This window comes from Barbus barbus (genome assembly GCF_936440315.1).
Source record: "Barbus barbus genome assembly, chromosome: 1".
NCBI lineage: Eukaryota > Metazoa > Chordata > Actinopteri > Cypriniformes > Cyprinidae > Barbus > Barbus barbus.
Window position 1 is genome coordinate 6086244 of NC_136729.1, and position 26257 is coordinate 6112500.

Below are 26257 nucleotides of genomic sequence, written 5' to 3' on the forward strand. Positions count from 1 at the left end.
TGAAGAGTCATCTTGAAAAAAATTCCTGAAAAAATGTTGCTCCATATTGTCTTCGAAGAACTGTTCGAAGACTATGTAAATTTTATGCAAATCCTTTTGTTCTCCATATATCAGTATAAAACACTAGACGATTAATGGTTAATCCATTAGAGCTGAAGTTTTCAGACATTATTAAAGCATATTCTGTGTTTATTTGCACTCCTATGATTAATATTCCGGCACAAAGGAATCTGAGACTGTTTTCAATCCACCCTCTGAAGTTGACTTCACACTGGGACGTCTTTGTTGATTGTGTCATCAAAGACGGCGTTGAAAAGAATCATAAATGAGACCCTCAAGGACACGCAGACCTCTGCTGCTGAATAAACATGAATCTTCCCGTTTAATTTACAGATTACAGCTTGTTGGATCAATTGTCATCCAATGCGTGTGTCTGAAACTGATTGCAACTGAAGGGATGTTCATGTTGATGTTGATGACTTTTCACTGTTTTCCAGCACTGTAGTGATAAAAACAGCCGCTGCCGTTCAGAAATGAATATCCTTGCAGCCTGGCAGAGAGGCTACACCGGTCGAAATGTGGTCGTCACCATCTTGGACGACGGTATTGAAAGGAACCATCCGGATCTGGCTCAGAATTATGTGAGATTATTTTGATCGATTATTGCTGTAAATGCATTTTATTAAGGCAAGACACTACAGGCAGGAATATTGTTTTCTCTTTAACTGGTCAATTGTTGAGATTTTGGGCTTTTCATAACTTTTCTTTCAGACTAACACCCAAAATACACTTAAGTTTATTTTATTATACTTCATCAAATTTTTTTTTATTTTTTGTCTGTAGATTCCAGTAATATAAATATCTTTTAAAGTCTGTTTTCTAAAAATTTGAACAAAACATAAGAATTTAAAATCTGGCTTAATCTAATGTTCAGATTTCTGTTCTGGAGGTGTATGCAAATACATATTTAAACAGATAATGCCTCATTTGGATATTTAAACATAACAGTTCAGAAAACTTGTAAGAATATTTTTTGCAATTCTTGATGAAATCTATCAGCTGTGGAAGATTGTGATTAAGTTCATTTATTTATTATTAATTGATTATTAGTACATTTTTATTTATTATTAATTTTTAGTTTTACATTGGGGTGTCTTGACGTAAGTGTTATTTTAATATCATAAATATAGTAGAATAGTTTTATTTATTAATATTTTTATGCTTTATTTTACATTGAATTTAATGTCTATAGTTTTTTTTTTTTTTTTTTTCAGTTTTGTTATTTTCTGTTTCAGCCTTAACTTAAACTAAACAAAAATTACATTGTCTCCAAACTACATTGTAAAAGAAGATTTTTGAAGTTGTAAATAAGACAGATTATTGGAGTAGGTTTTACAAGAAGATTTCTACTTCAAAATTTCAATTCAGTTAATTTAATTCAATGCGTTACTTGCTGTTTTTTTGTAATTATAAAATTTACTATCAAATTTTACAAACATTTTAAACCATTTATTCAATAATTTTACATAATTTTCACATTTGATTCAATATTACTTGCCATTTTTTATAATTATTGCTGAAATTTACTAGCAATTTTTACAACAATTTTAAACAAATTATTCAATATTTTTACTTAATTTTCACATTTAATTCAATTTTACTTGCCATTTTTTGTAATGGTGAAATTTACTAGCCATTTTTACACCAATTTTTGTTCAGTCTAATATTTACTAGACTGAACGGTTTCAGTTAAAAGCTTTTAATTTTTTGAGTTCATGTAAATCTTTTTTAATATTTTGTTTTAGTTAATAATATTAGCACTGCTCAACACAGTATGATTTATAAAATTATTTTTTATTACAAATTTTAGCACTGTAGAGCTCTAGAGTAGAAAACAAAATGTTAATTTCATTCTAAATTTCTTAGATGATTTATTCGATGTGTTATGGGCGTCATTTAGGACCAGCTGGCGAGCTACGATGTGAATGGAAACGACTACGACCCGACCCCACGATACGACACCAGCAACGAGAACAAGTGAGTGCTGATGCCCTCAAAACTACACTTGTGTTAAACATGCAAACAGGTGCATGTCTCGCTTTGAGTGATTATGCAGTGGGTAAGTGAAAGCATCACATCCTGTAAGCAGTGAGATTGTCTAATAAACCTGGTGAGACTTCATAATGATCTTGTGTGGAAGAAAGTGAGCTCTGAACATAACAGTGTTATTTTTGGTCTGTAAAGGTGAAGATGCATTTAATTTCTGTGCCAGCAGCAGACTGGAAATGTCTCATCTGCAAGCTGAAAAAGCTTGAATATTGAAGGTCATTAGCTTTGTGTAGGTTAAATAACTTTTAAATAAATTTGTCAACCGGTAGAGATATTTGACTATCGTCTATATAGCAGTTGCACACTCAGGTGACGTTGCTATACTATGTGGTCACGAAAACTTATCGTTTGCACACATTTTTAAGCATTGGGGTGTAGGGCTGCACGATATTTGAAAAAACACACATTGCGATATTTTGTATTTCTGCGATATATATTGCGATATGAAAAAAACAAAAAAACAAAAAAAACAAAACAACAACACCAGATGACTTAAAAAGCTCTAACGTTATTTGGAAAAAAAAAATAAATAAATCAATGATTGGGGTGATTTTGTAGGTGAGTAAATCAGCATAGAAAAATAAACAAATTACAAACATAGATAAATATAATAGAACAAAGATATAAAATAGATAAACAGCGCTTTATATTTTTCTAACAGTATTCTAACGGTAATTCTAACAGTATTCCGGTATACTGGTTGAATAAGCAACTGTGTTTACAAAGATGCTTGCAGAAACATGCATTTTGACAGTTTCGCGCGTATGTATCATTTCAGGAAGTGAACGGAATTGAGTGTTAACGTGTATCTGCGTGGCTCTCACTGTGTCTACACCGGACGCAAGCAGCGCGACAAAATACAACAGAAATTGTAGACAAAATTAGATAGAAATAATCAGTGATTCTGTCTACACTGGATGCGGCATGACAGCGCAAATCCCTGCGAGTAAATCCCTCATTCTTTTTATGACCTAATGACACAAAGTTCAAAGGATTTGCAACGGTCGATTTGTCGCGTCCAGTGTAGACAGCGCGGGGCGGAGTGACGCTACAGCTGTCGCGAAAACGATCAGTATAAATAACGAGATCAGTATACTAAAAATCGCACATCCTGCGATGTGACTATCGCAGATGTGCACATCGCGATATCGATGCTGAAACTATATATCGTGCAGCCCTATTGGGGTGTAAAACAAGTAATTTTTAAGCCGTTGAAATGCAATCAGCAGCAAAAGAGAACTCATTTCGCTGTATGCTCTCACTGAGAGGCGCGCGCATGCGAAGATGCTGCTCATAAAGTGTGGGAGGATTGAACTTATTTTTGCCACTTTATAGGCCTTGAACGGTTAAATACACACACTTATATCTGTCAAAATGCTTGTCTTTACAAGCATCCTCATAAGCAAGCACAGTAATTTAGGTCTTAAATGAAAGCAAACAGCTGAGAAAGAAAACACGAGTAAAAGTATATTGGATCTAGGCAGCTCTTAAAGTGACAGGAGTCTAATATTCCTGCTGTCTGTAATCAAACAACAAAAGAGAGAAAATCTCTCACTGCTCTTGACTAAATCACTTTTGTTACTAGTGAATAATATGCAGTGTTTTTATACATTTCATTACTTTATACAAAAATGACTATACCGTGATATATCGTCACAGTGAAATAAGATTACTCATATCATGATATAAGATTTTGGTCATATGGCCCACCTCTTGCTAGGCAGTTGCTGGGGTGTTCTGGGTAGTTGTTAGCAGTGTTGGGGGTAATAAATTAATTACAAGTAACGCGAGTTACATAATCAGATTACATTTTTCAACCAGTATGTTTTATTGCTGAAGTAAGAGTGTTGAATTTTCATTCCCTGCATCCTATTCTTCTGCAAACTTTTTGAGCTGAGTCATTTTAGTTTTTTTGTGTAAAAGCACTTTTGCATTTGCCAAAAATAGATCTTTTTATATTAAAAATAAACAAGCAAGCCCTGGCCAGATGAGGAAAAAGTAATGCAAAAGTAATGTAACGCATTACTTTCCATGAAAAGTAGCTAAGTAATGCAATTAGTACAATTTTTTGGGGGGGTACACAGTATTGTAATGCTATGATTAATAGAGCAATGTTTTTCAAATCTAGCATCTTCAAGAGCTGTGATATTTGGAGCCATGCAAATAAAGGCGCAACGATGGACTAGTGTGGCGTGTCAGCAGAATGAAGAGGCTTTCTTTTGTGGCGAAGCGCTGAAACCAATTCAATCCTGTGGGATTGAGGCTGGTGTGGATTTAATTGAAAACGTCTCTGTCTTTTGATAAGCAGCTGATTTAATGCTTGTTCTCCACTCATGCTGCATGTTTACCAATGAACTCTGCCAAGAGCTCAGACAAAACTTCAAAGCGCTGTTTTGTTAATACTCATCAGGACATTTGAATCCAGAAAACAATGCGACGTTCAATTCATTTCTGAAGTGCAGAACGTACCTCCCGGAGCAGAAACTTAATTGAGTGAGGACAGAAAAAAATATATATATTGAAAGAGACTTAAGTGCACCGAGCGAACGAGAGCGAGTGAACAATGCACAAGATAAAAATGCAATTAATGTATTTCTAATGAAGCCGGCAGCGATCTTGTGCTCCTGTATCCACTCTGACAGTGGTGGAAGTATGACTGACTCAATATCTGTTATAAAATGTGTCTTCAGAGTCCAAAAGTTTTTTGCTTTTGGTTACCAAAATGAAATCAAAAGTTACCCCTATTTACTTTCTTGCACGATCATGTGACACTGAAGACTGGAGTAATGGTGCTGAAAATTCAGCTTTCATCACAGGAATAAATTACATTTAAAAATATATTAAAATATAAAACTATTATTTTAAATTGTAATATGTTTACATTTATTACTGTATTTTTTTATATAATGCACTGTATTTATTGCATAGTAAATATTTATTGTATTTTAAAATGCAGCCTGAATGAGCATAAGAAACTTCTTATAAAAAAATTATATATATAAAATATAATATACTAGGTGATATGACCAAATTTGTTATTTCATGATGTGAGAAATTTGACTTCACAATAATGATATGTAACAATATATTTAATTATTATAAATGTTATTTTAGTATCATTGGGATACTTTATTTAGAATATCTAACATTTCGAGTTAGTTTTTTTTAAATAATTTCCATATTTTTTAAAAAATATTTCTATAGTTTTTATTTCAGTTAAATTTTTTGTTGCCTTGGCAACTTGCTGAAATTAAATATTTGTGTAAATGTTTTTTTTAAATGGTTTTAAAAGATATTTTATTGTTGTATTTACTTCACTATAAAACCCTGACTGTAAATTGTAATAATATTTTATTATTATTAATGCAACATTCATTTTAATCAAATAAATGTAGCCCGAGCATAAGAAATTTTCTAAATCATTTAAAAATCTTACCGACGCCAAGCTTTTGAATGTAGGCCACAGACAATGAGGCAAATCCCTATGGCTTGAATCAGAGGCAGTGTCTTAGTGGATTTTTTTTTGGGCCTTTAGCAGTGTGAAGAGGACAGAATAAAATAAGGAGATAATAGAGAAAAAAGACTCACATTTTTCAAAATTCTGATCAAATTCAAGCTCAAACACACACTAACATTTTAATGCTTTGTGTGATTTATGATTGTATTTATTTTCTTTCCAGACACGGGACACGGTGCGCAGGTGAAGTCGCTGCTGTAGCCAACAACTCGCACTGCATTGTGGGTATAGCCTACAACGCCCGCATAGGAGGTATGCGTGAGTCTGTTTACAGTCTGCTTACTTTCCCGCTTGCCTTATTTTCTCAGAAATGTCAAATGCTATTTCAGTTGCAGACCCTCCGCAGCCCGCTCTCAACACACACACTGACCAGAAAAACAGACCAATTGCCGCAAGTGGCTAAACCCTGATCGAGCAACAGGCTTCAGATGCAATCGGAGCAGATAAAACAGGATTATTCCGCATGTGTGCACAGGATTAAAGCGGCGAGATGCCCGCGCTCCTGTCCACCTCTGCTCGGAGAGTTTATTAATTTAGTGGACAGCGAACCGTCCGACATTCATGCGCTCGTAAGCAATTAATCCTATGAAAAGGCCGATCAGTTTTAATCAAAAAGCAGATTTCATGATATGCCATCAGCCATCTGGGGCCGTTTTGTTCAGGCCCACAGCTGTGCTGAAAGACACAAATATTTGTTTATTGTACTGCAGGACTGACAAATGCATCCTTTGTTCAGACTTGGCGGGGGTTTCTGTCCGTCTTGTTCCAGTTGCACCATATGCCAAATGCATAAAGTTTAGCGATGCAACTGTGAGTCCAGGATAGGGCAGCATATGCAAGGCTCTTTATTAGGAGCCAAGTGAGAGTTCCATTCATTTGCTTTCATTCATTTTACCAGTTGGCACTGGAGCCTGTGGCAGCAGTTTGAAGGAAAGTTGTAAAATGTGACTTTTACACCAGAGTTCTTCAGACTTGAATAATTTCATAAACCACACTGTTTGTGGAGCCACTTCAACAATATTAAAATCCACAACAGATGAGATATTAAGAGTGTTTGTTAAGCCGGTGATAAAATATTATAAATTTTTCTAACAAACTAATAATTTTAAGCACTAATTTGGGTGCTAATTTCAACATTTACTCTCCTTATCCAGTTCTACACAAAGCATATGGAAACAAAAAATCCACTGACCAGTTTCCAAGTTAACAAGGCAATTTGATTAAGTAACTACAACTTAATTTAAAATCGCTCAATGCACAATTTTATGTATACATTCCACACAATATTAAGCTAATGTAACAAAAAAGTGAAACACCTCATCTCTTAATGTTGCTTGCATTAGTATGTTTTAATTCATTTTTAAATCTTTTTCCCAGGTCAAAACAGCACTATACCGAATGAGAGAACAGAGGTGTTTATTTACTACACAAAAATATGGTGTAGTATTTACTTTGAAACAATTTTCACTAAAGATTTGTGAGTAAATTTCACAAATAATTAAAAAGAAGTGTCATAAAACATTGAATTAAACATAAAATTTTGAAGTAGAAAGAAATGGTAGAATGAAATAGTAATTTCTTGTCAATAGTAATCTTCAAGTCATGTCACCTTTATTACGATTATATTATTTTTAGTGCTGTCAAACGATAAATCGCATCCAAAATAAAAGTTTTTGTTTACATGATGTGTGCGTACAGCATATATTTTGAAAATATCTACATGTATTTGCATGTATATACTGTATTTATATTCATATAAATTATATCTCTGTTACGGAAGCAGGCGGACACGGAGGTAAGTGATAACAATGTGCCTTTATTTACAGTGAATGTGCTGCAGATCGTGCTGAGAGGTGAGTAGGTGAACTTGAGGTTGGATGACAGGGGATCTGACGACTGAACTGATATTGTCCTTTGCTTCACAGGTATGACAGGACGAGACTTGAGAGGATAGCCGGAGCCAGACGAGATGAGTCCCCAACAGTGGCGAGACTGCAGACAGGGGAGACAGACGGGACGGAGAACAACAGGTTAGACAAACAGGTAAGTTGAAGGTAGGTATACTCATCGGCTTCTGGAGACGTAGGAAAGGAGTCCACATTGAAACAACGAGATCGGACGCTGGGGTGAATCTGGTGAGTGTCTTTATAGTGCTCCTGATGATGACAGTGAGGTGCAGGTGTGAGTGGTTCAGAACGCAGGTGAGGCTGATCGTGGAAGTTGAGTGGGGGGAGAGCCTGGCCGTGCTGTTACAGTACCCCCCTCTCCACGGCCCGCTCCTGAGGGCCGACCCCATGGTGGTCTGCCCCGACCTCGCGGAGCAGGAAGTTCTGGATGAGAGGCATGGAAGTCTTCTAGGAGTGTCGGATCAAGTACATCCTCTCTTGGTACCCATGATCGTTCCTCAGGACCGTAACCCTCCCAGTCGACCAGGTATTCTAGTTTACCACCACGGCGCCGGGAATGCAGGATCTCTCGAACCCTGTAGATGGCTCCTTCGTCGATGATGAGTGGGAGAGGGGGTTCCTCGACCGGACCAGGCTCTGGGGAGACAGAAGGAGAGAAGGGTTTGAGGAGTGAGACATGAAACGTGGGATGTATCTTATACTGTGATGGTAGCTGGAGTTTATAGGTCACTGGATTGATCTGCTCGAGAACGGTGAAGGGGCCAACGAATCGGGGACTTAATTTTCGGCTAGGCAGGCGCAGACGGATGTCTCGGGTGGATAGCCATACCTTTTGTCCCGGCTGATAGGTGGGAGCAACCGAACGTCGAGCATCGCTGGTGATCTTTTGTCTGCGCACTGCCTGCTGTAACTGGTGGTGCGCAGCGTCCCAGTCTCTCTCGCTCTCTCGGAACCAGTGGTCTACTGCGGGAACGTCGGATGGATCCCCTGACCACGGGAAGAGTGGGGGCTGGTAGCCGAGTACGCATTGGAAAGGTGTGAGTCCAGTGGAGCCTTGGCGCAAGGAGTTCTGGGCGTACTCGGCCCAGCCCAGAAACTGGTTCCAAGAGTTCTGGCGGCTATGGCAGAAGGTTCTCAGGAAACGGCCGATGTCTTGGATCTTGCGTTCGGTCTGTCCATTGGACTGTGGATGATATCCAGAGGTTAAACTGACGGTCACATCTAGGAGTGCGAAGAAGGCTTTCCAAACCCGTGAAATGAACTGAGGTCCTCTGTCGGACACAATGTCTTCTGGAATGCCATAGTACCTAAATACGTGGTTAAAAAGCAGCTCAGCCGTTTGGAGTGCTGTGGGTAGGCCAGGAAGAGGAATCAGGCGGCAGAATTTCGAGAAACGATCCACTATGACAAAGATGCAGGTGAATTTATCGGAGGGAGGTAGATCCGTGATGAAGTCAACTCCTAGATGTGACCAAGGGTGGTTGGGTGTGGGAAGTGGAAGGAGTTTACCGGCGGGTAGATGACGGGAGCTTTTGGAGATGGCACAGTCCGGACAGCCCCGAACGAACCTTCGCACGTCCCTGGCCATGTTGGGCCACCAGAAGCGATCTTGTAGCAGCGAGAGAGTCGCATTGGCCCCTGGGTGGCCAGTACCGAGGGAAGTATGAGAGGAGAATATGAGAGGTGTTCGTTGAGTCCTGGGGATGTACTGGTGTCCTGGGGGACAGCCCGGCGGATTGGCGGGAGGAGTGTCAGAGGCAACTGGTGGAGAGGACCACTGAATGGGATTAACCAATACCTCTGTGGGTAGAATGTTCTCGGGTTCGTCGTTGACTTCATCAGGAGTATGGATTCGGGATAAGGCATCTGCCTTTAAGTTTCGGGATCCGGGGTGGTAGGTGATTTTGAAATTGAAGAGAGTGAAGAAGAGAGCCCATCTGGCTTGACGAGGATTCAGCCTTTTGGCGTCACATAAATACTGTAGATTTTTATGGTCAGTCAGCACAAGAAACGGATGTAAGGCCCCCTCCAGCCAATGCCTCCACTCCTCCAGGGCGAGTTTGATGGCTAATAACTCTTTGTTCCCGATGTCATAATTCTTCTCCGCTGGGCTGAGTTTGCGTGAGAAGGCGGCACATGGATGGAGTTTGGGAGGCGTCCCCTGCTGCTGGGACAAAACCGCACCTACCCCTGTCGTGGATGCATCAACTTCTACAACGAAAGGCAGATTGGGATCAGGATGGACCAGGAGAGGTGCGGTCGTGAAGGCTTCCTTTAGATTCCTGAAGGCAGTCGTGGCGTTATCGTTCCACGCCAGGATCTTAATTCCACCTTTTGAGCAGGTCTGTGAGAGGGCTTGTAATGGTGCTGTAATGGGCAATGAAACGTCGGTAGAAGTTTGAGAAACCTAGGAATCTTTGGAGCTCCTTTATCGTGGTGTGTTGTGGCCAAGAGGAGATGGCCTCCACCTTCCTCTCGTCCATGCGGACGCCACCACTATCAATGAGATATCAGAGGAACTGAATGCTGGATTGATGAAAGGTAAATTTGTCAGCCTTGAGGTAGAGATGGTAATTCCGGAGTTGTTGCAGGACCTCCGCAACATGTTGGCGATGTTTGGCCGGGCTCCGAGAGTAAATCAGAATGTCGTCAATATAGACGATGACAAATCGATGGAGGTACTCCCGGAGCACCTCATTCTTAAATCCTTGGAAGACCGAGGGGGCGTTGACGAGCCCATAGGACATAACCCTATATTCATAATGCCCAGTGGGCGTGACGAAAGCAGTCTTCCACTCGTCCCCCTCTCGGATTCGAATGAGATTATAGGCGCTGCGGAGGTCCAGTTTGGTGAAAATGGTGGCGCCGCGTAGTTGTTCCAAGGCTGCAGGGACAAGAGGAAGAGGGTAACGAAACTTGATGGTGATGTCGTTCAGTTTACGATAGTCGATACAGGGTCGGAGACCACCATCCTTCTTGGCCACGAAGAAGAAGCTGGAAGCAGCAGGGTAGATGGAGTGATGTAACCTTGCTGTAAAGCCTCCTCAATATACTCCTCCATGGCCTTCTGTTCGGGTAGTGAAAGTGGGTAAATCCTGCCTCTCGGTACTGACTCACCCGGTAGCAGATCAATTGCACAGTCCCATGGCCAATGTGGAGGTAATTGGGAGGCTCTCTGTGGGCAGAAGACGTCACTGAATTGCCGGTACTCCTCAGGAATGTCTACAGACTGCAGGGCGACAGGGCTTTCAATGGTGGTGGCAAAGATGGGCAGACATGGTGAGTTCTCCGATTTAGGCTGAGGCATCTGTGGGAAACATCGCGGGAAACAGCAGTCACCCCATTTTAATATTTCGCCAGTGTGCCAGGATAAGATTGGGTTGTGTTGGACGAACCATGGTAGGCCCAGGATGATATCAACACCAGATTCTTCAAGGATAAGGAGATTAATTTCTTCTATGTGAAGTACTCCCACTCGTAATTGTAACGGGCCAACACAGCGTTTAACAAGACGGCGGGACAGGGATTTACCTGTTATGGTTTGGACTTGATAGGAGGTTTCAGTGGCGATGAGCTGGAGCTGTTTGCAGAGGGGTCCTGAGATAAAGTTCCCCGCAGAGCCGGAGTCCAGGAGGGCGGTGACTGATAGGGAGTGGGCACCAATGATCAGTTGTGCATGAGTGGTAAGGGGTTTCATCTGGGGAAATTTGGGTCGAATACCACTCACCATCAGCCGGGATGGACGGATGTTACACTCTGTGATCCGATGGGTGTTGTCTCCACAATACAGGCATAACCCCTTTTGCAAACGGCGGCGCCTTTCAGCAGGCGTGAGGTGAAACGAGTCAGTGAGCATGGGTTCAGGTGAGTTTCTAGTAGGGGATGTAGAGACGGGCGGAGCGTTAGGTTTCAACACTTTGTGGGTTTCTTCAACGCAGGCTTGCATTCTGTTGGAGCATCGTATCGCCATTTGAATGAACTTCTCGAGGCCATAGTTGTCATCATACGCCGTGAAGTGTAGACGATCCCTGGCGGAATACTGTCAGGAGTGCAGGCTCGTTCCATCCGCTCGCCGCCGCTAGGGTGCGAAATTTGAGAGCGTATTCATGGATTGTGGATGAGCCCTGTCGCAGCCGATGCAGCTGTTCGCCCACGGTGGAATCTCCTGGAGATAGACCAAAGACTTCACGAAAATGAGCTATAAATTGTGAAAATGAGTGAGTAGCAGGACCGGCTTGGGACATAATCGTCTCTGCCCACTTCAGTGCTGGACCGGTGAGGGATGTGATGACAAAGGCGATTTTGGAATGTTCGGTGGTGAACATCTGAGGATGAAGATCAATAATTAGAGAACATTTCATAATGAAGCCGTTGCATTCCTCCGGTTGACCAGAGTAGGGCGCTGGGGTGGCCATGGGACTGGCGAACAACACAGGCGAAGAAGAATTGATGGCTGGTGGATTCGGTGGAGCGGGAGGTGAAGCCGGAGGTGCAGTTTGGGTGAGAAGTCTCTTTAAGGTGTCGTCTGTGTGGTCCGATCTTCTGTTACGGAAGCAGGCGGACACGGAGGTAAGTGATAACAATGTGCCTTTATTTACATTATATTATACACGATTATATTATTTTTAGTGCTGTCAAACGATAAATCGCATCCAAAATAAAAGTTTTTGTTTACATAATGTGTGCGTACAGCATATATTTTGAAAATATCTACATGTATTTGCATGTATATACTGTATTTATATTCATATAAATTATATCTCTGTTACGGAAGCAGGCGGACACGGAGGTAAGTGATAACAATGTGCCTTTATTTACAGTGAATGTGCTGCAGATCGTGCTGAGAGGTGAGTAGGTGAACTTGAGGTTGGATGACAGGGGATCTGACGACTGAACTGATATTGTCCTTTGCTTCACAGGTATGACAGGACGAGACTTGAGAGGATAGCCGGAGCCAGACGAGATGAGTCCCCAACAGTGGCGAGACTGCAGACAGGGGAGACAGACGGGACGGAGAACAACAGGTTAGACAAACAGGTAAGTTGAAGGTAGGTATACTCATCGGCTTCTGGAGACGTAGGAGAGGAGTCCACATTGAAACAACGAGATCGGACGCTGGGGTGAATCTGGTGAGTGTCTTTATAGTGCTCCTGATGATGACCGTGAGGTGCAGGTGTGAGTGGTTCAGAACGCAGGTGAGGCTGATCGTGGAAGTTGAGTGGGGGGAGAGCCTGGCCGTGCTGTTACAATCATATATAAATATTTAATATAAACGTAATATTTTTCTTAAATATATATACATGCATGTGTGTGTTTAAATATACATAATATATATGCACAGTACACACATTATGTAAACAAAAACTTTATTTTGGATGCAATATTTAGATTAATCGTTTGACAACACTAATTTTATTTTTTAATATAGTGATTTAAACTGCCTTCAGAATTTTTATTATTTTATTATTATTTTTAAACCGTTTTTCCAATGTACATTGTTTTTACACATTGTTTAGAGTGGAATATAATGTTTTTTTGTTTAAATAAAATACAGAAACTAATTTTTTAAATTTTATTAATCAAAGAAATATCCAACACATTAATCAATTACCAAAATAATCATTAGTTGCAACTGTTGTGTTTTATTGTATACAAGGAGAAAAAATAGTTTGTTGACTAGATTAGCAACTTTTTGCTTAATTTATCATCTACCAGATAAACATTTTTGAAGTCTGTTTTCCTCAATAAACTGCATGATCTGAGGATTTTAGGGTTAAATGCCATTTAATAACCACATTTTGACGTAGACAGATTATTGACTCGTTCCTCATCGAAATGCTGGCTGCACATCACGTAATATCTCAATTGCAAAGTCCTGTCAAAATATTCCTCTTAAGAATTGCGGAGTGATGTTTGGTCATTTTTCCAAGCCAGATACAGACAGATTAGCACAATGAAAGACGTGCTTTAGGTCTTTTGGCTCAGCAGCTGACGTTTTTCCCTGCTTAATCACTGAAACGCCGCCAAAGCTAATACGTGTCAGATTCAAGTCAATGACTTCATCGCCTTCTAATGACATTTCTAATCTAAGCGGCCTCACTTTGGCTGCTATGTAGACCTTTAACCGTAATTAGAAATGTAGAAATGATTAGTTTTCCTGCTCTGCGGTTCAGAAAAGTGTTTACTCCATGCTGTTTGAGAAGTCGAGGAATCAATTTTTAGGTGTAATGCAGCTTGTTAGAAGTGAGAGGAATGATAGAGAAGTGTTGAGCCTCCTGCGTTTCACCTGTGTTTCAAGGAAGAAAAACTTGCATATGGTGTTAGAAATAGTAATGCACGCACACACATTCTCACACTATAACACATTGAGCGCATTGGAAAACAAACACATGTTTGTAACTATATTATGGCAGACTTATTGACTATCTGAATTAAGCTGATTCATTATTCCTGCTCATTTCAGATGTCCATCAAAGATCTTGGCTGGTGTCTAAGAGGTTGTAGGTTTGAACCCAAACTATTACCATTGCGCCGTTGGGCAAAGCACATAAAACTATAAAACATAAAACTAAGTTGTAAACGAAGATCATTGGAGTATGTTTTCCAAGAAAATACTATTTCAGTCTTTCTACTTACAAATATCTTGTTTAATTCATTGTGTTACTTATGGTAGTTCATTTGTCACAAAATAATTCGAGTTTTTTCCTTTGAGTATTCTGAGTAATTATGTTGTTCTTTTTGTTTCCACCACAAAATAAAAAATATAAAGAGGTATTTTTTTACACTCTATCTCACAATTCAGACTTTCCTTCTAAGAATTGTGAGTTTATTTCTCAAAATTGCTAGTTATAAACTCACAATTACAAGTTAATATCTGCTAGTTTTTTGTTTATATCTCCCAGTTCAGTTTTTTTCTTAGAATTGCAAGAAAAAAAGTCTTAAAGGGCCATCGGATGCAAAATTCTCTTTACAAGTTGTTTGAACATAAATGTGTGTACACATCCATCCTATAATGATTAAAAATCCACCCAGTGTTTTTTTTTTAAATCCCTATTTTAAAATCCCCTTTCTCAAATCAGGCTGTTCTGAGGTCCCTGTCGGAATGAGACCGTTCTCCCACGATAGTTGATTGACAAGACCGTCTTAACTTAGACCTGCCCTGAGTGAGTTGAGAGCTGTCTGCCATTGTGTTAACTCCGGTGCAGGGGACGACAAGAAGTCTCAGGCTAAGCGATTGAAGTGTTTAATTGTTGGATGTAATAATAAATATCAGTCGTCATTTACTCCCGACATCTGAGCCACTGAAGACGCAGAGGATTAACGTTACTTTCGCTTTGAAGGGAATGCGCCGATCCTGATCTACCTAAATGCATCTATGTTCGCCAAAATCATTTGTGATCCAGCTTTATCTACAGAAGAAGTGAGTATAAGGATTTTTTATGAATCTTTGCAAATCGCCTTTCCTAATAATGTGCTAGTTAGCCAGTTTCGCGGCTAAAGTTTAGTATGCTCCATACATATATATATATATATATATATATATATATATATATATATATATATATATATATATATATATATATATATATACCTAGATGCCTCATTATCGACTGTTTCTATGGGCCGCGATACGTAAGCCATCCACCATTTTTGGAACTAATCTTTGAGCGCATTGACTGTGTGTGTCTACAACAGCAAGTTATACGCTTATGAATATTCATTGATTATTATGGTGAATGCGAGATGGCTGACGCGTCAACGTATCTGGAGCGGTCGAATAGGGAATCTACACATATCTATGGTCTGCTCGTCACTCCACGGAAGAGAGGGGCGGAGTCAGCAGAGCTCACTAGGATTTAAAGAAACATGGACTAGATCAGCGTGCTGAAGACAGCTGATTTTGACAGGTTTAAAAAGGTGTTTTTTACACTACCATTGAGAATTTTTAACCAAAGTATGTTATAGACTTTTCATTAAGACCCTAAAGAATCATATCAACTTGTGTAAAATGGACATCCGATGACCCCTTTAATTGTTATATGAAGATTCAGAATAGTGTGCAAAAAAAGTAAATTGTAAGTTGTATTAAATCTAAATTGCAAGCAAAAAAGTCTGAATTGTGAGATAAAGTTGCAATTACCCTCTTATTTTTTATCTCATGGTGGAAACAAGCTGCCATAGTTTATTTTCAAGTTAATTTCTTTGAAACAATTTTTACTCTGAAAATTCTAGTTCATCTCACAAATAATTACAAAGTACATCCTACAAATGTAGAGGCTTTGGATAACATTTTCAGCTTAATGACTTGTATAGATACAAGACTTTTTTTTAAACCCATTCTCTCAAGTTATGAAAAAAATACAAAGGCTTTCTTTGAGAATAAAGAGCAAGAAAAGGAAATTAAGCTGTAGTTCAGTAATGGAATGAGGAGAAAGACAGCGGATTGTCAAGGCGTTTGGAAACATCTCATTGCAGTAGAGTACAATAGACTTTAATTGCAAATTTTGTGTTCGTTAGTGAACAAGGCATATGATTCTGTGTGGGTTTGTGTATCAGTCTCCATTTGCTCCATTGCATGCATAAAAAATGGCACTTTTAGACGAGTCACGCCAGATTTTAAGTCATACACATCAGGTTTAAAGCCCAAACACCATTGGTTATTGCATTTTTGAACACTAAATGGCATGTTTTGAAAACCTGAATAGCATTTATCTTTGTAAGAGGTCAGTCTGGGAATTCAGTTCATACAAAACTATAATATGGCTCAGTGACACTGCAGTGCACAAGTCCACTGGACTACTTTTATGTCACTTTCATGGTGCATTTTGGATCTTGGCAGTGTAAATCACCATCTGTTTACGTTGCATGCAAGCTTGGATCTCATTCCTAGCATCTCAATTTAAGTTTCTCAGAGAAAATAAATAAAACGGGTTTGGAACGATATTGGCTTGATTATACAATGACTGTATTTGGTCGTTTTTGGATGAACTTTTTCTCGAAGGTGTCAGAATGCTTGATGGAGACGTGACTGATGTGGTGGAGGCCAAGTCTCTGGGAATAAAGCCAGACTACATCGACATTTACAGTGCCAGCTGGGGCCCCGACGATGACGGGAAGACCGTGGATGGGCCGGGGCCTCTGGCCAAACAAGCCTTTGAACTGGGAATTAAAAAGGTTGTTGTCTCAAACTCACACACAAATGGGAATTTAGAATTGAGTAACTGTCATTGTCTGGTTTGTTAAATTTAAGACTTAATTGAAACCACAACATTTGAAAGGAAGATATTGTCTAAAGCTGATCTGAACTAGTATGTTATGATGTTTTTGTCAGGGTTTGGGCAGTATAATAAGTCTCATGAGTCATTTTTTTTGGTGGTGGACGAGGAGACACCACCCCTCACAATGTAGAGCGCTTTGAGTGCTTAGAAAAAGCAGAAAAGCGCTATATAAATGTAATGAATTATTATTATTATTATTATTATTTTTTTTATTACTGAACAGTGAAAATATCATCATATATTGCTATGTTTGTAGGAAATTCAATATAAAATGTTTTAAACTACAATCTAACCATGGACTAATGTCTGTTTTTCCAAAATCTAGTGGGTTAAATATTTAGGGAATGTATTTTGTAAATCTCTTAATTTTTAAATAATAGTTTTGTAGGAATGTTTAGTAGTTATCTTGTCATTTTTTCCCAAAAGCTATCTAGAGGCAGCGTTATTGTATTATTATTTTCAGTAATTGAAAAAACAAAAACAAATAAATGTTTTAAAATGTTAAAAAAGATAGAAAATTAAGTTAACGAAAATAAAAAAAAAATTAATTAAAATAAATTTAGATATAAATGGAAGTGCTAAAATTTCTAATACTAAAATAAAGCTAAATAGAAATATTAAAAACAAAATTAATAAAATCTAAAAACAGTAATAATGACAAGCTAAAAAAACAAAACAAAAAATAAATTTAACATTTAAAATGAAAAGTGGAAATATAAAAATGAAAGCTAATTTAAAATATCAATACATAAATATTAATAGTAAATAAACAATGCTAAATTAACACTTGTGTTTTCATGTGTCTGTGCAGGGCCGTAAGGGTCTCGGCTCCATCTTTGTTTGGGCGTCTGGTAATGGGGGCCGGCAGGGCGATCACTGCTCCTGCGACGGCTACACCAACAGCATCTACACCATCTCCGTCAGCAGCAGCACGGAAAACGGCAACAAGCCCTGGTACCTGGAGGTCTGTTCCTCCACCCTCGCCACTACGTACAGCAGCGGAGAGTTCTACGACCGCAAAATAGTTAAGTCAAGTCACATAGACATCTGTTAGAGCACCACAAGAAAGCTCATTTGTTCCTGAAAACCACTTATAATGTTAATCAAGGTTTTTTGGAGCGGTACTAATTCGACATTTAATAGAGTATTTCCATATTCATTAAGGTTAAGACCCTTTTGCTCACCAAGGCTGCATTTATTTGTTCAAAACTACAGTAAAAAAAAACTGTAATATTCTTAAATATTTTTACAATTTAAAAGAACCATTTTGTATTTGAATACATTTAAAAATGTAATTTATTTCTGTGATGCGCAGCTGAATTTTCAGTCTTCAGTGACACATGATCCTTCAGAAATTATTCTAATATGCTGATTTGCTGCTGAAGAGCATTTATGATAATTATCAATGTTGAAAATATTTTCACAGGTTTTTTTTTTTTTTTTAATGTTCGAAATGGACATGAACAACATTGAACAACATTAATTTGCAATAGAGTTATTAACTGACAAAGTCTTTAATGTAATTTTTCATCAGTTTAAAGCATCCTTGCTGAATAAAAGGATTAATTTATTGACTTAATTCTTAATTATTGACTGTGACAGACTTAATTACTCAGTTTTCCTATTCAGCTTCTTTCATACTTTTTTGCATATTGTTGGGCCTGTGCATCTGATGATAATCAGTAAAACACTGCAACTCAAAAAACTTAGGACATTTTGTTTGTTTTTATACAATAATAAATTTTGCTGCTCTATTGTGATGCTTCTTGTGCCCTGAGGCAAAACCGGTTGAGATGCACTGGAACAGATTGAGCTTTTCAATTTCAAAAGAGCACAAGAAAATCTTGTTTTCCAAGATATGACCTCTTTAAGCGTGTATCTCTCTGTACTCCATTTGTCTTCTCCATCTGTCATCTACTCAACCTTTTGTCCTTGTCTTACTTTCAGTCTTCTGTGTATGTTCTCTGCTTCATTGGGTCATTTTCTTTCTTGATGGCACATATTGTGTAATACAATTCATCTCAATTATTTCTGACACATTCTCCTTTCTTTCCTCCTGCGGGTTTTATAGGTAGAAAAGCCAAATGGCTGCTCTCTGGGACTTCTAGTGTTAAGTATTAAACATCTGACCATTTGTCCAAATAGATGTGCTGTTAGATTTACGAGCGTTCAAACATGGGGTTTTTTGCCTTATGGGTGTAAAAAGGGTTGAGAAATCCCAACACTGACGCAGAGATCTATCATCTTTTGACCAGGAATGCTGCTGTATATGCATTTTACTAGCAATCTGCCAAAACTCAGTCATCATCTATAGATCTTCTGTCCCAGATCCTGTTGCTCATCCTGCTAATATAGCTGAGCTCTTGTTGTTTGGTTCTTTCCACAAATATCTATGGATTAAATGAGAAGGTTGGAAAAAAGACTGGGGCTAAATGTTTGGTCTGGCACCCATACGCAGGGAAAACCGCAGGGTGCTATCAAGAGGATAAAGAGAATCTGTGTTTTTTTGTGAATTCGCATTCTCTTCCAGCAGCGCAGATTATGACATTATCCTTAAGAATGCCTACTGTGGGTTTTTGCTTTTCTTTTGGTGTTTGGTTAGTAGTTGAGGGCTTAATATGAAGGTAGATCAGTAGCTAAACTCGAGAGCTTGTTGATCTGAATGTGAGAACTTGTCATATTAACATTCGTATTTGTAAGTTGAAATTTACACTCACAGCTCTGATCTGAAAAGCTGAATCTTTCGATTTGCACACACAGACAATAATCAAAACACCCATGTTTTGGAGTCGAAGTTGCAGATTAATAGTTACACGTGTAGAATGACATCCACATAAACAAAATGACACACACAAACGTGTACTTTTGCGCTTTACTTCAGTTTCGCTGTAAAACCTCAATCAGCACTTACAACCTCTCAGATCTGGCAGTACAATTTCAAATCTTAGCGCTTTGACTTGCTACTCCTTTTGCGGTATTCCTGTAGCAAAACTCACTTGTGCACTTGTGAATGCAGATGTGAGAGCTCAGAGCCAGGGGCGGGGCTGGGCTGCGAATGAAGACATTTTATTGGTCGATGCGTGACCAATTATTCCAGTTATTTGTAAAACACTGGAAACTATTTTCATTGAATATCCTTAGCTTTTACAGGATTTTAAGACACAGCATTCATCTTGTCATATAGGTATTATCTGGTAGACAAATAATGCAACATCTTTCATATGTATTTTCTACTGCACATTGCAGAGTAATATCACTGTACCAGAGTTGCGACATAACTCTATTTTTATTTATTATTATTTTTTAAATAATTTAAACTTCTTTATTGGGTTAAATTCCTTATTTGCTTGTCAGTAATGAACCTTTTTAAATGCAACATAAAAAAAATCTAACTTATAAAAATCGAGTGTTTGATAATGTCTAAATGTACATTAAAAAGCAAAACCTAAAAAAAATAAGCAGTTATGAACGGCAATACTGTTTTGAGCAACTAGAGTCGAGCTAAATAGCCTACATGTATTTATTAAACAGCCATAAGGGCATCTAGTGGTTAAACCATGGCATTACATATGAATATTATCTTTCTGGCCACCAAATGCCTCTAATTTGAGACGGGGGTAGCTGCAGCCTGGAGCAATGGGCGTGCTGAAATGAGGCGTTCCGAAAGGTGAATCAGTACAACAAAATCTACCCCTAATCCTACCCCCACACCCTGACAGACAGCTTTGTCGACCAATCATTAAGACCTTTCTCCACGCCCCTACCTTTTGGCACGCCCTAACCTTTCGCCACGCCCATTGCTCAAGCCTGCAGTTATCCCTACTTGTCTAATTTGCCTCTTTGCACTGGAAAACATTTTCTCTATTTTAATCCTAAATATTACACTAATTGTAATATAAATGATAAGCATATTAGAAAATGTTATAGGCCTTTTTTAAAATCTCCTCTAGCTAAACAGAACTGAGCTAAAATGTAGTACAGTTATTTTATTGGTTAAAAGTTACACTTAAGGTGTTTGGTCACATTTGACTGCCAAGGAGCATGAGAACAATGCTGTCTCATTCCCCAGAATAAAATTATATTTTAAAGTGTAGTCAGCCTAGTTATCAGTGCGCAATCAATTGTTTATCAACGGCTCTGGTACAGTGATATTACTCTGCAATGTGCAGTAGAAAATACATATGAAAGATTTTGCATTATTTGTCTAGCAGATAATACCTGTATGACAAGATGAATGCTGTGTCTTAAAATCCTGTAAAAGCTAAGGATATTCAATGAAAATAGTTTCCAGTGTTTTACAAATAACTGATACATATGCATAAAAAACATGTTTCTTTCTGCAGGGCAAGTCGCGATGGCTGGCGTTGTTCATTGGTCAGGCATCGACCAATAAAATGTCTTCATTCGCAGCCCAGCCCCGCCCCTGGCTCTGAGCTCTCACATCTGCATTCACAAGTGCACAAGTGAGTTTTGCTACAGGAATACCGCAAAAGGAGTAGCAAGTCAAAGCGCTAAGATTTGAAATTGTACTGCCAGATCTGAGAGGTTGTAAGTGCTGATTGAGGTTTTACAGCGAAACTGAAGTAAAGCGCAAAAGTACACGTTTGTGTGTGTGTCATTTTGTTTATGTGGATGTCATTCTACACGTGTAACTATTAATCTGCAACTTCGACTTCAAAACACGAGTGTTTTGATTATTGTCTGTGTGTACAAATCGAAAGATTCAGCTTTTCAGATCAGAGCTGTGAGTGTAAATTTCAACTTACAAATACGAATGTTAATATGACAAGTTCTCACATTCAGATCAACAAGCTCTCGAGTTTAGCTACTGATCTACCTTCATAATATGAAGCTCATTAAGAGCTCATTTACAATTCCATGACAGGATTCTTCTTCTTTTCTCTCACATAAATTTTGTTTAGTGTTAGAAACGATTTAGTAAAAACATTTTTATATAAGGTTTAAAGCATGAATGCTGTAGTTTTATTTGTGGAGCTGCTAAAGGAAGCATCACTATTTCTATTACTCATGCTAAAAGTTTACTTTAGAAAAACTTGTGTGGAAATCATCCCAAACTGCCTTTTGGGATATTCAGTGATATTTTAAATCATGCTGCAGGCTGTATGTTATGTATTTCTTAAATTCACAAATATGATAGGGATGTAGTTTTGCCATGGCTTATTTAGTTTGTGCATGAAACATTTCTAACATACTATAAAACGACTGCTATTTGATCCAAATGATCTATTCCAGTATGCAACAATTACAGTTCAGTCAAAATATGATAGATAAAAACAAGTTTACCTTTAGTTTTCTTGTTAGATAAGCATATATATGGCACATTTGATACCCAATGGTAATTCAATGTGTTTTACATAAGTTATTTAAAAAATAATGATAGAACTATAGAAAATGATAAAGAAATAAAAGAAGAAATAAAATTTAAAATAAAACAAATATTTAAAATATAATACAATTTATATGTCTAGATCAGATGATTCAATCACAGTGTAGTTTTCCTTGTTAAAAACGTACTATTGAATGATTTTAATGACTTTTGAGTGATTTTTATTGACTTTTTAATAATTCATCTTTGATTTTTAAGATTGTCTTAAATTCCTTTTTTTTTATTTGCAGTCTTAAAAGCCTCTTAAATTTCCATAAGCATGCAGATGAAGTGGTTAACGAGACGTCTGTTAATACTTTTCTCAAATGTCTGTAGAAAATGTAAAAGGAGTGTGTTGTTTATTTCCTAACCGCTGTTTTGACACACGGACATAAACCCGACACGCACACACATCGTACAAGAGCATGTGTCTCCAATCTCAGCATCTTCCTCGGGACCCCGTCGGTGGCACTGACCCCATTCATGTTTGTCCTTTTGAGAAATGCCAGCGTAATCAAGCTCATGTTTGATTGAAGAAACACTCGAGCACTCGCTCTCTCTGCCTGCGGGCTACCAGAGAAGCTCTGTGGGTGACCCGCTGTTTCCCAGAAAACCAGAACGACGAAATATTTACAGAGCACTTTGCAGAAAACCGCTCGTCCTGTCACAGTCACGGAAGCGCATTCTTTCAGAGGATAGCTGAAAGCTTTAAAGGAATTGTTCACCCTGAAATTACAATTTACTGAACATTTACTCACCCTCCGGACATGTAGATGTAGACGAGTTTGTTTCTTCATCAGGACAGATTTTAAAGAAATGTAGCATTCTGTCACTTGCTCACCAGTGGATGCTCTACAGTATATGGGTGCCGTCAGAATGAGAGTCCAAACAGCTGATAAAAACATCACAATAATCCACAAGTAATCCACACCACTCCAGTCAATCAGTTAACATCTTGTGAAGTAAAAAGCTGCATGTTTGTAAGAAACAAATCAGTCAGTAAGATGTTTTAAACCAGGGCCGTCCAAACTCGGTCCTGGAGGGCCGGTGTCCTGCAGAGTTTAGCTCCAACCCCAATCAAACACACCTGAAGCAGCTAATCAAGCTCTTACTAGGCATACTAGAAACGTCTATGCAGGTGTGTTGAGGCAAGTTGGAGCTAAACTCTGTAGGACACCGGCCCTCCAGGACCGAGTTTGGACAGCCCTGTTTTAACTTAAAACAATTGCTTCTAGCTAAAATATGAGTCCTTTATCCATAATATTGCTGTCTCCAGTAAAAAAGTAGTCTCATCTGAATCAGGAGAGAAATATGCACAGATCAAGCACTGTTTACAAACAAAAACAGTTCAAAACAAATATGTAGGTGGATTTTGATGTCAAAGGACAACAGGAGATGGACTTTTTTCACTGGAGGAAGTGTTATTATGGACTCATATTATGGCCAGAAGTGGTGGTTTGAAGATAAAAGCGTGTTAATGATGGATTTGTTTCTTACAAACACGCAGCTTTTCTCTTCACAAGACGTTAACCTATGGACTGGAGTGGTCTGGATTACTTGTGGATTATTGTGATGTTTTTATCAGCTGTTTGGACTCTCATTCTGACGGCACCCATTCACTGTAGGGGATCCATTGGTGAGCAAGTGATGATACGCTACATTTCTCCAAATCTGTTCCCATGAAGAAGCAAACTCATCTATATCTTGGACGGCCTGAGGGTGAGTACATTTTCAGCAAATTTGAATTTTATTAGTGAAAGTGACATACGGCCAAGTATGGTGACCCATACTCGGAATTCGTGCTCTGCATTTAACCCATCCAACGTGCACACACACACAGCAGTGAACACACACACACACAGCAGTGAACACACACACACCGTGAACACACACCCGGAGCAGTGGGCAGCCATTTATGCTGCGGCGCCCGGGGAGCAGTTGGGGATTCGGTGCCTTGCTCAAGGGCACCTCAGTCGTGGTATTGAGGGTGGAGAGAGCGCTGTACATTCACTCCCCCACCTACAATCCCTGCCGGCCCGAGACTCGAACCCGCAACCTTTGGATTACGAGTCCGATTATTAGGCCACGACTTCCCCATTAAGGAGGACTTGACCTTTTGCTTTAACAGAAGACATGCAAATCTAGAAGACCTGCTGTACCTGTTAATAAGATTTAAAGGACAAAATTTGAAAAGTCATGTCCACTTTGCTGCAAGTTGTTAACTCTTTCATACTCTGTATTGATTTGTTTCTGGTACCAGGTGACGACAGATCTGCGGCAGAGATGTACTGATGGACACACAGGCACCTCTGTATCTGCACCGATGGTGGCGGGTGTCATCGCTCTCGCTCTGGAGGCAAAGTCAGTTTTCCGCTCCTCTTCATCACTTTCTACTTTATGTTTCCATAAAACAGATGCAGAAAGCTGCACTGCTTCTTTATATTCAGTTTTTATATTTAATTTTTAATTTTTATTGGCTTTAAGAGACATTTCTGTCATCATTTGATCACCGACATGTTGTTCCAAACCTGTTTAAGAAGATCTTTTGAAAAAAAATTATTTCTTTGCACATGCAATGGGATCCAATTTTGTTACCTTTTATTTCTGTAGTGCTTTATATAATGCATACTGTTTCAAAGCAGCTTCAAAGAAATAAACAGAGAAGTAACAGAATCATTGCTTCTTCAAATATGAGACAAATTCAAATTCTGCTGTAAAGCAGCTCTAAAAAGAGAATAGTGGCAATATTCAGCTCAAGTCAGTTCAGTGCCGATTCAATTTAGTTCAATAACAGTGTCAATTTTGCAAAATTCCTCAAATATGAAAATAATTCGATTCAGCTTTAAAGCTCAATTCAGTTCAAGTTTTGTTCTCAGCAATATAACTTAATATTGAGTGTCTTTTTTGTTTGGTGACAAACAAACAGAATTTTTATTTGTAGGTCAGCTGTCCCTTTAAATAAAAGGGTCAATAAAACTCGAATAAAACTCCAAAGGGTCATAAAAAGTCTTTGTCATTTCATCTGTCAGTCCTCTGATAACCTGGAGGGATGTCCAGCATCTTCTCGTGAAGACGTCCAGACAGGCTCACCTGAAAGCCAGTGACTGGAAAACCAATGCAGCCGGACACAAAGGTGAACACAACAGAAATGACGTTTCGGCATAATTTTTTACACTGTTTAAATATAGATGTGTGGTGTATTATAATTTCTCCTTTTTTTCACTCATAATGTGATATAGTTAAGTGTCTTATGATGCGTTTGATTTTATATGGTACATTTCTGACACATGTCCAAATGCATGGTAATATCATGGAACTCTTTAATACTTTTTTATTTTTAGTGGAATAGAACATCAAGTTATGTTTTTTGGAATGTATGAGACTGATCCCCAAAATTGTGTCTTGTTTTCCAATATACATTTCAGAATGTCCATAAACCAACATTAATTTAAGAAATATTTATTTAGTTAATTGTGTAAGATAATAAGACATAAAAGGGATAGTTCACCCAAAAATGAAAATCATTTACTCACGCTCATATTGTTCCAAACCTGTATAAGTTTCTTCTGTTGATCACAAAAATATTAAGCAAAAAAACGAAAAAAAAAAACATGAAAAAGCACAAAATAGTTAGAAGAATGTTGGTAACTAAACATTGACTTCCGTAGTATGGAAAAAAATGTATTATGGAAGTCAATGGCATAGTTTTGTAACAACTTGTGGTTGAGTAAATGATAACAGGGTTGTCAGCTCTTTAATTTCAGAGAATATCTTTAATGCGTTAATATTATGTTTATTTTTCTTTCTTTGTTGGAAAATTGTTTAAGGATCAATTTTGTTAAAAATATTGAGAAAACTGTGCCAGTGGCTTAAGAAAAATAAACTTAATTTAAGACACATTCTCTGAAAACTAGTCCTACATTTTCAGAAATCCGATTAAGTGTATTTGTCAAATAATTGTACTTTGTTGATCATTTTCATATTTGCTGTCTTTAAAATTAATTGTAACATATCAGCAATATCTAAATATTAACATCAACATTAAAACCCCATATTGGTG

At 38.3% G+C, this 26257-nt stretch overlaps 1 protein-coding gene across 2 annotated transcripts in view; it reads left to right on the forward strand.

The window, feature by feature from the left end:
• LOC306856998 (proprotein convertase subtilisin/kexin type 6-like) overlaps window positions 1-26257 on the forward strand; it is a 103490-nt gene that overhangs the window by 21726 nt on the left and 55507 nt on the right. For both annotated transcript variants that reach the window (XR_013783062.1, XM_079396605.1), the window contains exons 4-10: window positions 498-641; window positions 1961-2037; window positions 5790-5878; window positions 16535-16707; window positions 17623-17835; window positions 24458-24558; window positions 25227-25330. Coding sequence is in view for 1 of the 2 variants with exons in the window: in XM_079396605.1 (XP_079252731.1) it covers window positions 498-641; window positions 1961-2037; window positions 5790-5878; window positions 16535-16707; window positions 17623-17835; window positions 24458-24558; window positions 25227-25330 (901 nt within the window). In the remaining variant the exon portion in view is untranslated. The remainder of the gene's footprint in view (window positions 1-497; window positions 642-1960; window positions 2038-5789; window positions 5879-16534; window positions 16708-17622; window positions 17836-24457; window positions 24559-25226; window positions 25331-26257) is intronic.